The sequence below is a fragment of the Borostomias antarcticus genome (genome assembly GCF_949987555.1).
Source record: "Borostomias antarcticus genome assembly, chromosome: 10".
NCBI classification, from domain to species: domain Eukaryota; kingdom Metazoa; phylum Chordata; class Actinopteri; order Stomiiformes; family Stomiidae; genus Borostomias; species Borostomias antarcticus.
Genome location: NC_140243.1, coordinates 14,781,571 through 14,797,109, shown reverse-complemented (window position 1 = coordinate 14,797,109; position 15,539 = coordinate 14,781,571). Strand labels below are relative to the sequence as shown.

The window sequence follows — 15,539 nt, the reverse complement described above, 5'->3', positions numbered from 1 at the left end:
ATCATCAACATCTCTGTTACAGTAAATTATTATGACGTCCATTATGTTTCATATTTATATGTGTGGTTAAATTATTATTATTATCAACACATGTTTGCAGAGCCAACTACCCCATTGGGTGTGATCTTGACTATTTCAATGACACTACACGCACGCACATCCTCAAGAGGTAGAATCAGAACCCAGGCATGTACAATGGAGACTCTATCCACACCCAGAGGAGTGATGTTCTTTATAGCCTACGTCAAACATGCTGTTCCACTATCAAACCTACAGGAGACTTACATCATGCGGAGCACACGTCCTCATAGTGCGTAGATTAACTGTCTCGCAACCACCGTCGTGTACTACTACTGCTGAGGTCTGGCAGTAGGACCTGGCCGGCCGCCTGCCGAACACGACATGAGTTAAAGACATTCCCTCTCCCGACCGGCCGGCCGGGGGAATATATGCAGCTCTGAGCTGTGCTGTAATACATCTGGCGGAGCAGGCCTGCGGCCATGGCGTTGGCTGCTGACACACTCAAGGAACTTGGCTCCAGCGTCGCTGCCTACATGGGTCGTTCTGCAGCCTCGATTAGGTCTACGTCTCCGCACAGAACCGGTGCATATGCGCATAAAGGTGAAAGACAGGGAGAAAGATCAAATCTGGCCGTCTGGACGTCTCTCACAGCGAGCCAGGACAAAATGTTTCAAGTTATTTTGTTCCATGGCAGCGGTTTTGACCACCTGGAGAGGTGCACGCTGGTGCGCTGCCAGTGTGTAAATGGTCTGAGACGGCAAGGAGCTTCAGAGCTCAGGAGGTTCCGCTAGCGGCAGATGACTAAACATGCTGGTGTTAACGTAGAGTTACGGCATGTCATCCCCACTGTGAGTGATAGCCAGGCGTGGGTCAATGTAGTCTGGGTTTATAGGATAGAGCATAATGTTCTAAAACTACAGAGTTAGAGTACAATGCTAGAGGTGGAGGAGTAATCCCCCTACAAACTTGAGCTAGGCTATAGCACTCTCCGTGGTGTGATTTATTTCATTTGCTTGATTTAAGGTTGGAGCGAGCCTTCTGTGATTTGGAAAGCGTAGCCTACTGCTTGTGCGTATGGTATGAGTCTAGAGACGCCTGATTTCACTACAGAGTTTTGTGTGTACAGTAAATAAGAGTGTCTGCCATGACAACCGTCCACCCCTGATAGGGGAGGGAGAAAGGCCCTCTGTTCTCCTGTTCATCTGTTTCTACTACACAGACAGCACAAACGCAACACAGGCCAACTAGCAACATTAATCTCACCGGCCAGTGCTGGGGCTACTGTGGACATCTCAATACGTCATCAAACTAGTGGGATTTCAGTGTTTAAAGGGTACTTTACTAGGGTCAGGTCTGAATGATCCCCCTCATGGGTAATGTCAGGATTAGCCTTTGTCTAAACTAGGGTCAAGTGCAGTTGGTTTGAATGATTCCCTTCATGGTTAACCAGGGTCGGGTTTGAATGATCCCCCTCATGGGTAAGGTCAGGATCATGTCTAGGGTCATGTAAAGAAGGTTTGAATGATTCCCATCATGGTTATGTCAGGATTATGTGTGGGTAAATTGATGCTTCATCGGCATTAAATGGCATTAATATACAGCAGGATGACACTGTTTGTATCAGGTGACACATTTAATAGAGTTCTTCTGATTAATTAAATACAATAAAATGGAAAAGCAAAGTAAAGCAAACATTTTTTGTTTTATTTGGCACAACACAAAAGTGCTTCATGATAACACTGCCCATGAATATGTGTGGCATAACACAAAGTCATGGTTCATTAATTGGTCTCATCATCAGTTATATATATATATATATTGGTCTAAATTTGATTTTATACTCTCTAAAGATATTCAAATATAGTTAATCTCATGTCATTTCTGCATCTCAGTCACGTTAGGGAGTAAAGAGTACTATACATGGTTGTGAATAGATCATAACATTTTGTGCAAAGCTTTCTGTTTTTCATCTGGTTTGTTGTATATCTGATTGCATGGTCATCAGTACTCATCATGTGATGCAGGTTGTTGAACTTCCTGAAGGCTGTCAGAAGGTCATGCAGTAAGGCCTCGGTAAAAGGTATATCAAAATATAATTTTCTGAGCACATACATCCATAAACCACAGAATGTTTTTCTTATAAATATGCTGGTTTTCTGTCCAAGTACATTTAAACACAGGTTTATCACCCTTCTTGTATTCAATAACTTATCCCTAGAATTGCATTTTATTGCTATCATTGCAGACAAAAAACCAGCTCGTAATTTCACATTTTGGATTTCCATTTTATATAAAAATGAATGAAAATAGAGACTCTTTGGTGGCTAAGCAAAAAAATAGAAGAAAAAGGTCTATATAAAAATGCATTACACAATACAAAATGTAACCTACAAAGTCAACTGCTACAGCAAGGCCAGGAGACGGCAAAATCCAGCGTTGACTTTCATTAAGTACAATGTATAAAAAAAAAGAACAAATATAACAAAAGTTCATAAATTATTTGAGACTAGAATGCAACTTCTTGGACTGCATCCCAGTAGCTCATTCATACAATGCAAACATAACCACTGAGGTATTTAAACTTCAAATGACACGGTCAAGCATTGTGCTGCACATGGGGAGTGAGACATAAAAGTGCATAGGAAGTATCAAATTCTTGCCGCTCCATGTCTAGAAAAACATGATGTCCATTAGGTGGTTATCATTTGGCAGGAAGAACAACATCACCAACCATGGTGTCAACATGGTCATTATTACATTTTTATAAAACAGGACGCAAGTTCCAGTCGCAGCAGCAACGATACCTCTCGCTTGGCCAGGTGACTTCACGCCGCCTGCCGAGAGTCCCCCAATGAGCAGTCTGAGATTCTTCACTTTGTAAACGTTGAGAGAGTGGATTGAGTCAGTGGAGGATGGCATACATGCATTGCACATGTGTCATACATCGAGCACCATGTCGTACTGCTGTTCTTTCTTCCTCTTACCACACTTGTTGATCAGCACCGTGTACAACGTCAAGAGCATGACCCAGTAGCTGGCATACACTATTGCACCAATGATTAAGACTATCTTCTCCGACTCTGGGAAGGGCTTTTTAGTCTCTTGGATGACTGTGAAGATAATGCCGAAGAAGAGGATGGTGAACCAGACGGATATCGGCACCAGCCCAATGAAGTTCACTACAATCGTCTTCCTCCCCGAAGTCCCCCACCCTGCCTTGTTTATCGTTGCTATGGCAAACATTTTGGCGGGAAGCAGGCTGGACATGTATAAGACTGAGTAAAAGGACATGAACACCATGACGATGTTGCCACGGAGACAACTGGCGAAGGAGGACTTGATGAGCGCCACGGCCTGCACGATGAGAAGGAAGAGGAGGATGTTCCAGAGCCTCCCCTGGTAGAACAGCTGGATCGCCGTGGCGATGAGGAAGAAGGGGAAGAAGCCTGTGATGACGGCCTCGTAGGTCATCCACAGGTGGTGCTTGTGGAACCACATGGCGTTGTACAGCCACTCACGGAAGTAGGACTTACTCCAGCGGGTCTGCTGGTTGAGCCAGCGCAGGTAGGTGATGGGGGTCTCCGTCAGGCACTTGGAGCGAGCGGTGTACTTGGTGGCGTATCCCAGGCTAAGGACACGGTTGGTGAGGTGCCGGTCGTCCCCGAAGCTGCAGTGGCTGCCCATAAAGGTCTGGTTGTACCAGTCCTCGACAAACTCATGGAGGAGGGAGTTCCTGTACATCCCCAGAGGGCCACTGATGCACTGGACACAGCCGAAGTAGGACTGGCAGGCCCGCTCAATGTTGAAGGCCATCCAATACCTCACACTGCTCAGGAAGGAAATCCATGACTCGTACTTGTTCAGGATCTGTATGAAGGGAACAGGGCAATGTTACCAATACACTCACTGACTGATACAGCGTTTTGTCATTTTACTTTCTAAGTAAAGAGGGTAGGGTCCTCAGGGGTTGAGTATGTACACATTACCTTCAAATCTAGGTTCAGGGCGGCAACCTACTGTACCATCTTGATCCCCCTTTTCTAGTTAGAAGTTACATATTCTTAGGACTGAACACATTCAGTACCCCTTCAGCAGTATCATTAATCACTACCCTGCTGGTAACACATTCTACAGATGTGACTTAAGATCATTCATGTGGCTGTGCAATAGTGATTGAAATGGAACTGTAAATAGGCATCGGAAATAAATCAAGTTACACTGCAAGGCCAGAAGTATTTGTTGCATAAAGAGGTGTAAAATGTACCTGTACGTCTCCTCCCACGCCCCCCACCATGGGGTCCTCCTCCAGTACCTTCACCATCTCCACTGAGGATGCTGGGTCCAGCATTGTGTCCGAGTCACACACCTGACAACATAAAGGACACACTATCCTGTGAAAGCTGCCGACACTCTCACGCTCTCCAGCACAATACAACTTAGCCTTTAAACTAGGCCGATAGATCTGCTTACAGAGACAGGAACTCCCTTATTCTGAGAAGCAGATTATGGCAGTCAATCCTATACAGTAGCCAATTAAAGTAGACGTGAACAAATAAAGGATATGAATGATTGATTGGTTGATTCATTGATTGGTTGGTTGGTTGGTTGGTTGGTTGGTTGGTTGGTTGATTGATTGATTTAATTTCTGTGATGTGGCATGTTATTTGGGTGATAGAGGAGTAGCATGTCCTCCCAGGATTGCAAGCTTGACAAAAAAGATGTATTGATGTAATTTATGTGGCGTCTATTACTGTATATTTAAAACCATGTAAAGCCTACAAATAAAGCTTACTAAACAAAAGCAACTGCAGAACATGCATCCCAGCGGCTGTGTTTACATGATGTTTGTTCTCATGAAAAGCAGATTTTAACTGTGACATTTCATAGTGTGCAGGGTCCACATATATGTAAGCATTGCAACCTGTTTGTTTCCTGGACTACACATTCCAAACAAGCAGAAGGTCAGTGAACAGTGTGAGAAACAGAAACATATTTAAGCAGGTCTGGTGTCCTCTTACTTCCTATAATTGGGAATGCTTTTCAGTAAGTGAGGTCAATGACGCCTTTGTGAGGAGAGCTGTGGTGGGTGTTATGGGAATGCCCAAGGGAAGCGGCCTGGGAACTCTACTTGACCTTGGCAGAAATTGGTGGTGGCAATGGTTTGTTGTCAAACTGTATGATCTACAGTAAGGTCTTTGCAATGGTATTTCTACACGATTCACATTTTAAAATTGTAAATTGTCGCATTGTGGCTTGTCATGTTTTTTCCCCCCACGGTTCATCTGAGTGCTGTTTGGACGGTACTGAGAAAGTATTGTATGTTTAATCAATGCATCCTGCCTGGCATCCCTACTCGTACCATGTTTATGTGTTCCAGCATCATTGTTCATATGTTCAAAGTTAGTTCAGGTGAAACAGAATCACTTGTTCTGTCTAGCCAACACAGTCCAACAGTGTCGGTTCTCTGTTACTGTACGCCATGAATGGCAGAACTCCAACCCAACAAAACACTACAAAGACTTGAAATGTTGAAAACAAATAGAAAACACACTTAAGCTTTACAGTTTGATAATAAATCATTGAGTAAGCTTTGCTGCAGCTGAAACAAGATACAACCGTTCTTTTGAAATAAAATGAAATATGTAGGGATAATTGGCAGAGTCTGAACTGTACAACACGTGTTTGACATGTAATAGTTCAACTGGAAACCCATTAACACCATAGCTGAGCTCATGACCAATTTCAAACCCATGTCTCCTGCTCTGCTCAAGGATGTGTTTGCATGCCAAACTAAAATCAAGACTTTTGCTCAGAGCTCATGCACATATTCAGCTGTCAGACATGGTTACTAACCATGAAATCAATTAGTCATCTTATAAACGGATAGACTATTGTCTGTAGCCTATGACCTATGACACAGTGACCCTAACTTCGTAGCAGCCCAGATAGCAAGTGGATCTGGGCCATATACTGTATGGGCCGGAACTAAGACACAAGTGCCAGATCTGTCCTGTATATGGCCCTGATCGTATTGCTGTCTGGGAGTAATGTAAACTAAGGGTTGTCTGAGGACAACTGTTTACAGTCATCCTTATCCACAGCTGGGGACAAAAGTTGATACATTTCTAGTATGTCATCACAGCTGGACATGAAATAAACTTTGGCATTGTAATTGACACACTCTTCCAAACTCTGCTGAAGTATGAAGCTCAAACACGCCAAGATACATATCCACCTCCAAATGGTAATGTATTTCTCAATATCTTTTCCATTTATAGAAGCTATGCTTTACCTATTATACTGTATATAAGAGGGTAACAATACACAGATTCAATGCACCGATCAAGCTATTTACAATACGACTGCACTGATCCAAATTTCCCAATCTGGTCCATAGGTCCATACATGTACTGTATGTGATCAGCCAGCAATCCATAGGATAGTGAGGTGCTAGCTAACTGGAGGACCCGTTGAAAAATCAGAATATCAGACTACTGGCTATCATGATGCAGTGTGCTGGGGTATCGATGACAGCTTGTCACAATAATAGCCATTCTAGTTATGCCTATTAGAATTAGTCTGATATATTGGATTGACCGATCGGGTCGATATTTGCATTGTGTACAATATCGGGATATATCGGGATTTATCCGGAATGCCGCCTAAATATGGCTTCTTTTTTTTTAATAGTCAGTAAGAGGGCTAAAAGTGCTTGAAATAGGTAAAATAGGGTAAGCAATTAACATGCCTGTCTAGAATGAAAATCATGTGCGTAGACAGGGGAATCAGATGTCTTTTAGGGTACAGAGTTTGCTGTGTCAGAATGACGACAGATGGCTGATGGTTGACGGCTGCATTGGAGCCGTGCTGTTAGATGGATTCATCTTAAGGAGAGTCAGATATTAGGTCTTCTAAGATAAGTGTGGCCTAAAGTATATAAGCTGCCAGTCAGCTCTAATTGGCTGAGCCATAAACCCTCATGAACAGTCTCCAGAGACAACCCCCTACAGTGAATGTGATCACACTGTGCAACACTGGTAGCCAGCTATGAGACAGACGAGACCTACGGCAAACTGCTGTGGGATAGGAGCAGAGGTCAGGGATATAATTGAAACAGGCAGGTCGGGGGGAAACTCACTGGCTCTGCAGTCTCTCCCGATATTACCTGCTTATAAAGATATGCTCTTCTTTTGAAAACAAGTCATCATTGCTGGACCTTCCATAGCCTGTTTAGCATGTTAGCATAGCATGTCTAGAGGAGGCAGGAGCATGAGGCAGGAGATCTCCATGTACCACTTACAGTATATCTCACCTCTGGGGCACTGCTAATGATGCTAACATCTGCATTATGCTGAAGGGTGAACATTAACACATTAACACACATGGACTTAAACATGGTAGGCTCACAGGAAAAGCATGCTAAGCTAGTGCTTAACCGGTTAGACATGGAAGGTTTAAATGAATGATTAAAATGTCTTCTGCCAGCAACAAGGCCTCGGTAGAAGATGTTATGCCAACCTAGGTCTGAGCTGGACTTGTAAACTACAGGGATCTGAAAAGAAACAGAGTGACTGTTACCTCCAGACTTACTACCAGGTACGGTACACACACATACACGCACACACACGTGCGCACGCACGCACACGGCCGCCATGCCTCTAAAACAGGAACAAAAGCGTCTTTGTAGTCCCCCATATTTAGCTTGGCACAAACTGTCCTCCCCCCATCCCACCCCCCCCTCAGCCCTCAGCCTTACCTGCACATAGTCCACGCTTCTCCCCAGGGCTTTGAAGGCCGTGTACATGACCTCCCGCTTCCCCCCCCACTTCTGCATGATGCAGACACATTTGTTGCCGAGGACCAGGCGGGAGACCTGCTGCATGCTCTCGGCGTAGGACTCCTCACTCTCCTCCGGGCCGCGGTGGTGGTAGTTGCTCCTCCAGATGTACGTGGCCGCCTTGTCCCGGCCCATGACGTCCCGAAAGATCTCCATCATGTAGCTGTCGTCCTCGTTATTCCCGTCGATCACCATGATGACCTTGATGCCCGGGTAGGTCAGCCGTTTCACGGAGACCAGGCATTTCCGCAGGTAGTTGGGGTCCTCCTGGTAGGCAGCGATGCACAGCGCCAGGCTCTTGTTGAGCTTGATGGGCGTCTCCAGAGAGCGACGCATGTTGCGGTGCTCCAGCAGAGCGAACAGGCTCTGTATGATGAGGTGGATGACCAGAATGGCGCCGTACAGGCCGAAGGACAGGTGGTTGTGCGCCGTCGTGAAGAACTGGTAGCCCATGATGTAGGCCGTGGAGATGCCCACCAGCAGCGAGACCCCGAACATCGTGGTCCCAAACACCCTCAGATATGTGAGGGCTTTGTCACATCTCATCTGAGAAGTCAGAGAGACACACAGTCAGTTTTGAGACGATGACAAAAGGCAGGGCAGTGATTCGTTGAAAAACACATGAGGCACTTTGAGGACTTTGGTCATTGGTTAATAAAGTGCATTGAATAAACAGTCATTTTGCTATATGTAATGGTTGTATCATTATTGCATTTCATGAAACCAATTATGTCCCCATAATGCATTATTTTAGCACCAAACTTTCCACTCTACCATCCAGGCGCACGTTTTACAACAACAAAAACCAGGTTAAGACCGCAGTAAAGTTTACCCCCACCTCCCACCCCCCAAAAATCCCCTCTAAATGTCAGTTGGTTCTCTATGGCCACTTGTTCCAAGTCTTTTTCACTGAGGCTGCTCCCCCATCTGCTTGGCAGACCCGCCAGTGGAGCACCACCCTCTGACATCATCTGTTTATATCTCCGTGGGAAGACGTGAACAGTGAAATTTTAAATGCTGCCTCTCTCCACTAAAGGCCCTCTGTCACAGTGCAGCGAAAGTGCCAGACTGCTGACTCCCAAAGGCACTCGACGTTTCCCTTGTTCTGGTAGCCTTTGCGCTCCTTCTCCCACAAGCCTGCGTGTACGACCTCTAAGTGACAGCTGAAGGTTATAGGTGCCGTATAGCGAGAGCAGGAAACGTTGACGTATTTTATCATGTTTCTGGACTGCAGCGCCCTAAATTAGCCACGTTCCTGGCACGGAGGATGAAAGGGAAATGATGAGTGTGTGAGCACCAGTAGAATGTACTGTAGTATAAAGATCATATAGTGCTTCCAGCATATGGAAAGGCGCTATATAAATACGATGCATTATTCTTTATTACAGTACAGTAGGTGTATGAGAATCCTAACGTCACTCAAATAAGACCGCTGACTCCTGCTACCTGGGCCTGCCAACACCCTCCTAGAACAAGCTGGATCCCACAGACTGGAGTGTTGACAACGCTTTTCCCAGGACACATGTCCCAACCCTAACCCAGAACAACTCCTGTCCCAACCTTAACCCTAACCCAGAACAATGTATGTCCCAAACTATCCTTGGTTTATAGTCCCACTGTCAATATACTCTTTTAGTACCTGAAAACCCTAATTGAGGTGTTAGCCACAAACTGACACATATCTATGGGCATATGAAGTTCATGAGTGTGGTTGGATGCTGTAAGTGTACAGCTTTTACAGTAGCAACCAGTTGCATGCTTTCATGGCTTTTTGTGACAGACAACCACTGCACCCACAGTAGTACTAGGCTACAATATGAGTGAGTTGGGGGTTTACCTGTAGCTCATCTGTGCTCCAGTAGATGGCTATGGGGGAGTATCTCCCCCATTGCGTGGCAGACCAGACTAGACCAGAGTCTGCATTTAAAAGGCGTTACAATGAAGATGGCCCTCATGACGGTCATTACTAAGGCAGGAAGTCCCAGTCTCATGGGAGAGAGAGAGAGAGAGAGGGAGAGGGGGAAGAGGTGAGAGAGAATCCATCTGTTGTCTTACAGTTTACGTACTGTTTCAAGGCAGGCTGGAAAAATCAATTACTGACTATCGGTCAGTAAGTACTCCAACAGGTACTAACCCGAACCATAGCCCAGTAATAATGCCTGTTCCAAACTATCCTTGCTTTATAGTCCCACTGTCAATTTAGAATGTACCTGAAAACCCTCATTGAGGTGTCAGCTACAAACTCAGTGACCGAATGCTTAGATATAAAAGCTTGGCTCCGATTCACAGATAGCACATACGTAGCTTATCAGGAGGAGTGAGTAACGTTGTGAAGTCAGGGTCACCAACAGATCTGGAATGATCACATCCCAGTTGCTCCAGAGCCTTATGTTGACCTTGCACAGTTGAGCCCTCATCTGACTGACGTATTGGTTCCTCTGGGATGACCCTCCCTGAGATAACACAACGCCGCTGACAATTGATGGCCAATGATCTCAGTTGTCGCTGTATTGATGCAACATGCTGCAAAAGGACTGCCACGAGGCCATAAAAACAGAGCGTGTCCTCCTCTAGTACTGAAACACATGAATCCTTAAGTGAAGTACTGTTGATCTTCGGTACATCATAAACTAGGGACACATGCATGGTAACTGTTACATAAGTGAGGCTAGTTATTTATGCTGTTTGTTTTGCATTTATGTGAATGTCATTAACTTGACTCCCCTAGAGTCTGGTCCAAAGCCAGGATGGGTATAATGCATCCCAGCAAGAGGGGAAGAGATCATCAGCACATGTGATAACCGGAGAGTTCAGTCAGACTCAGTGGGGAAATCTCCTCCAGGTCCAAGGCTTTGACAAAATATGAAATATAACACTATAAATCTGAAGCTGTTCTCAATTAACAGAATGGAGTGGAGTTATGGTCTGTGTCTGTGATTACCTTCCTACAGTGTCCTACAGCATTTAGAAGATGACAAATTACTGTCAAGCAGTCCCATGGGGCATTGCTGCTTATCACAGCAATGCACCATGGGACTGCTTGACAGTAATTTGTGCAGTGCACACCTGGTAGTGTGGATTCAGCAGCAATATTTACTATACACACAGAGGGAAGATGGGGAAGGAATTAATGTGTATAGTTCTCAAAAAGGAATATTGCACTGAATGACTGTACTGAGCGAGTTTGATTGAGTCTGATAGGGACTTAAGGCAAATGCAAATGCATAGAAAATATCAGAGATACTGCATATCTATGGGCATATGAAGTTCATGAGTGTGGTTGGATGCTGTAAGTGTACAGCTTTTACAGTAGCAACCAGTTGTATGCTTTCATGGCTTTTTATGACAGACAACCGCTGCACCCGTAGTAGTACTAGGCTAAAATATGAGTGAGTTGGGGGTTTACCTGTAGCTCATCTATGCTCCAGTAGATGGCTATGGGGGAGTATCTCCCCCATTGCGTGGCAGACCAGACTAGACCAGAGTCTGCATTTAAAGTTGCACTGAAACGGACGTTTGAGATCATCTAACTTCCGTAGTTGGACGTATTTCCGATGCAAACAAGCTATGAGGGTGGGACATGCGTTTAGAGGAATTTGATTGGAACATTGACAAGTGGACGGGTTTTAAGAACTTTAGACAGATTCGATAGAAGGATAGCGTTGATTGACGGGGGGATGCCGTGAGATTATTGGCCTAAAATCTAAGGTACCTGTTGTCGTCATTGCACGTGACCTACCGTTTTCCAGGAAGTAAGAAATTATATACTTTGATATAAGAATACAACAAAAGTAGAATTTTGTAATTTTTTTGGCATACATAGTTGAATAGGTGAACACTATGACCAATTATGTGAACCAAAATGGGACAGAATGCTTTTTTCATTTCATTTCAGTGCGACTTTAAAAGGCGTTACAATGAAGATGGCCCTCAGGACAATCATTACTAAGGCAGGAAGTCCCAGACCCATGGGGGGGGGGGGGGGGGGGGGGGGTTGGAAGAGAGAGAGAGAGAGAGGGAGGGGTCCATCTGTTGTCTTACACTTGATGTACTGTACTGTCTCAAGGCTGGTTGGATACTGTAGTTAGCAATTACTGACTAGCGGTCTGTAAGTACAGCACTCCGACAGGTACTAGGGGACAGGTAAGAACTGATAAGTACTTCAACCTGCTGTTTCTATCAAGGCTTGGTAAGTAGGGCTGTTTCTACTATAGCTATAGGCTTGGTAAGCACTGTAGCCTGTGCTGTTTATCCCAAAGAGGGGATTTGTAAAGAAACATGCAAATGCCTAGAGAGAGCCCTGAGGTCCATATATGTCCCTGTAAGAGTAGAACTACAGTCTACGAAACATGTCTTCTAGAGTAGAAGATTACGCATGAAAAGAATTACATTACTCGGAATAAATTGAGTAACATGTATCGAAGAAAACACAAGAAGGCTGTTTCTCTTTACTGTGCACCTTCCATTGCTCCTTCCCTCCTCCTCTGTAACCCTTGTGTACTCCCACGTTGGTCATGTGGCTTTGGAACTATCGAGGGACTGATGTCCCTGTAGGGCCAAGACTGAACATAGGCACAGCTCTACTGTAGAGCATATTATTGTTGTGAGAGTGTCCACTATGGCACAGGTATAAAAAGCGGATTGAGTGAACTGGACATATTTCACAGAGAGTGTGGGAGGCGAGGATGGGAATTCTGGCTGAGGTGGCACAGAGCCACTGCCTGGCTTCCGAGCGCTCCGCCGGCCAGCTTGCAGGCTAAATCATCCCGCCTCTCTGCAACCCATCCATCTATGGCTGTCTCTCTATCCATCCGGTCTGGCCGTGGTCAGCCACCACCTGCTACAGCTGAGTGGCTTCCTGGCTTCCCCCTGAACGTCTTGCTTCCTCCTGATAATACGGAAACACATGCTTTACAACAGAAGCATTTATCGCCAACACATTTAGCACCGGCCAACACTGCTGTTTTTTTAATTATAATTTTTTACTATTGCAGGAATTGAACACACTTTGTGTATAGAGCACTATACCCCCCCCCCCCCCCCCACCCAATCACCACCACTAGCTTCACCTGGTCTCTGCTTCCTTGTAGCAGACGAGGACCATATAAAGATGGAAGTGTCAGATACTGTGCAGTATGTCACACATGTGGCTCCTGACAGTACATGGGAGCCTTTTGAATGTCACCTGTGGCTGTGCTTTGGCTTACCAGTGCAGCGGTAGTTCTGAGGAAAACATGGCAGTCACAGAGATACTGTAGCGGGGCACTCGTGGCTTCGGTTGACTTTGGGACACACAGACTGATTTCATGGGAGACAAAGGGGATAGATGTAGGGGTTGCACACTCTGTTATTTCATAGTAGCCAACTCTGGTTGTAAGATACAGAAACCACGAATTGTTTCTAAAAAGAATGCTTCCTTCTAAAGAAAATGCTTCCTTATGTATAACGTTTCTTGGTGGGTAACTGTCCCCTCTAGTTCCTGGTACCCAGCCTCCAGGGTTTGAGGCAACAGGCAAGAAGCTGACTGTGAGACCTAACTAGGAACAGGCATGGAATGCTTCCTCTGCTAATAGAAAACCCATTGGATGAGACTCCCACAGAGCTCTTGATTATGTACATTCACACTGTAGCCTACTGTACAGGGAGACAGCAGCATGTCAGAAATGGGGCACAACTGCACTGTAAGTCAGCCTTGTGTGTTAGTATTGAGCTTGCATGTGTATAATTAAGACTCACTAATCAACTGTTGTAAAATAAGTAGGCTACAATAATTAGCTTACAATTTTTTTTTTTTTTACAATTAATAGAATCACATGAAAGTGACATCGCTAATGTGATGTTATGTTGATGTTCATATGTTCATGAGGCTTGGAACCCAGTTTTTCTTTAGTAATGGCATGATTTTGCTGTCTCAACAGCACTCATAAGAAAAAATGAACACTACAGTCACAAGGTCTTGTTTGCGCAAAGGGTTTTTGACGCTTGTGACTTTCATTTTGCAAATTCAAGTCATAGGTTTATCTTTCACTTTGAGGCACCTTGAACCTTGTGTGTGGTCTGGTGAAGTGGTTAAGTCAGGAACGACCAGAATGTACTGAAGCATGTCTGTTCAGACTGTGAGGGGTGAGTCAGCTAACAGTTGAGGTCTAGTGGTAGAACGTTGAATAGCGCGCGCTCCCATCTAAAAAGGATGCTGAGGCGAGTCCAGATCCTGCCTAATCATTGGCTCATGCATGCGCGGATGACGCGCTGCTCATGACGTCGACGTATAGTTCATTCTAATCGTATAATAAGAGCTACAGACAGTTAGGCTACTGATTCAAAGTCCATCCGAGAATATCGTGAGACACATGCTTATTAAAAAAGAAGTTAGAATTTTAGATTTTCTATAGACAACAAGGAAGAATACAGACCTGTAATTAGGTATATATCACATCTTCTCAAGCACATGTCGAATTAGAGGGCTCATCTGTCCAGTGTAAAACGTCACCAATATGACAGTTTAAAAAATAAAAAATCAATTGTAGGGTCGATAGGCAATACCTAAAATAGCTATTTTAATAATTCATAAGTTTATTCATTGAAAACATGCCAAATGAAATTGTCAAACAAGCAACCTTTTTTCACACCTATGATTAAATAAAACGACTAACAAGTTGTGAACAGGAACAGCAGAAGTGTCAGTGAAATGACATTGTTAATGACATGATCCTATACATACCTTGAAGCAGCTGTCAAGTCCTGCCGTTCTGTCCTAAAGAAGGATGCAGTCAGCTCCGGCTTCGTTTGCGGCGTTCCACTTGGAGAAAACTTCTCTTCAAAGTTTCAAGGGACACCTTTGCAGAAAGTCTCATGAAGCCTCTTAAAATGGTCCACATCAGAAAAGTAGGTTTGTGCAATCTCCAAGTTGCCTTTTTAACGCTTGAGAACATTCAAGTCTTTTAACGCTTCTCCTTACATATATTAATTGTATAATGTATGCATTTTAGATGTATACAAAATAGTGTAATCATCTTGTCAGTCACCTTTGGCAGTGTCAATCATAAAAATAAAAAAAATACCCAACAGTAGTCAGTGTTGGTGAGAAAAGTTGTACTTAATTCAAGTTTCCAAGCATAGGTAAGACATGAACTGCCGAACAACACTACTATAGCCTGCTGCCGTTTTTGCATCTAATTTCTTCCAGACGTCTGTAGTTTATGCTTCCTCTTGCAGCTACAACATTTCCAAAGGGTCTTTACCATGGAGAGATTTTGGAGTTGGATTTTGGAGGACCTTTTAATAAGGAGGGAAGGTTGGTGGACAAGGAGGAGCAACTTCTGGAGAGGAGGGAAAAAAAGTTACTCGTGTTAACTTCTGTAGACCGGCAGGGATGTGCGCGTGAGTCAATTAACATGACAGTTGTAAAGTATGTAGCCTATCTATTTGACACGGTTGAATGCTCATCTTTATACACACATTCTGAATAGATTCTACTGTGTTGTATTCAAGTCTATATCTTAAATCTCAGAGAAAATAGCCTACAGGTATAGCCTAACCCGCAATTTTTATGGAGAGTTCAAATAATGCAGTAGTACCTATAGCCTACTTGGTGAAATATTAAAAAGTTATAGGCTACATGTACAATATATGTGCAATGTAGCGTGTTATTTATCCTTTGTAGCATTATATGTGATAATGG

The 15,539-nt window shown here is 44.2% G+C and overlaps 1 protein-coding gene across 1 annotated transcript; it reads right to left on the bottom strand.

Annotated features, from left to right (window-relative positions):
• Positions 1 to 2,931: 2,931 nt before the first annotated feature.
• Positions 2,932 to 8,404, bottom strand: has2 (hyaluronan synthase 2; the record flags this gene model as incomplete). The annotated part of the gene is made up of 3 exons (XM_084444012.1): positions 2,932 to 3,888; positions 4,286 to 4,387; positions 7,778 to 8,404. The coding sequence occupies 3 exons, from the start codon at positions 8,402 to 8,404 to the stop codon at positions 2,959 to 2,961; spliced, it is 1,659 nt and encodes a 552-aa protein (XP_084300138.1). The 3' UTR covers positions 2,932 to 2,958.
• Between the last annotated feature and the right edge of the window lie 7,135 nt (positions 8,405 to 15,539).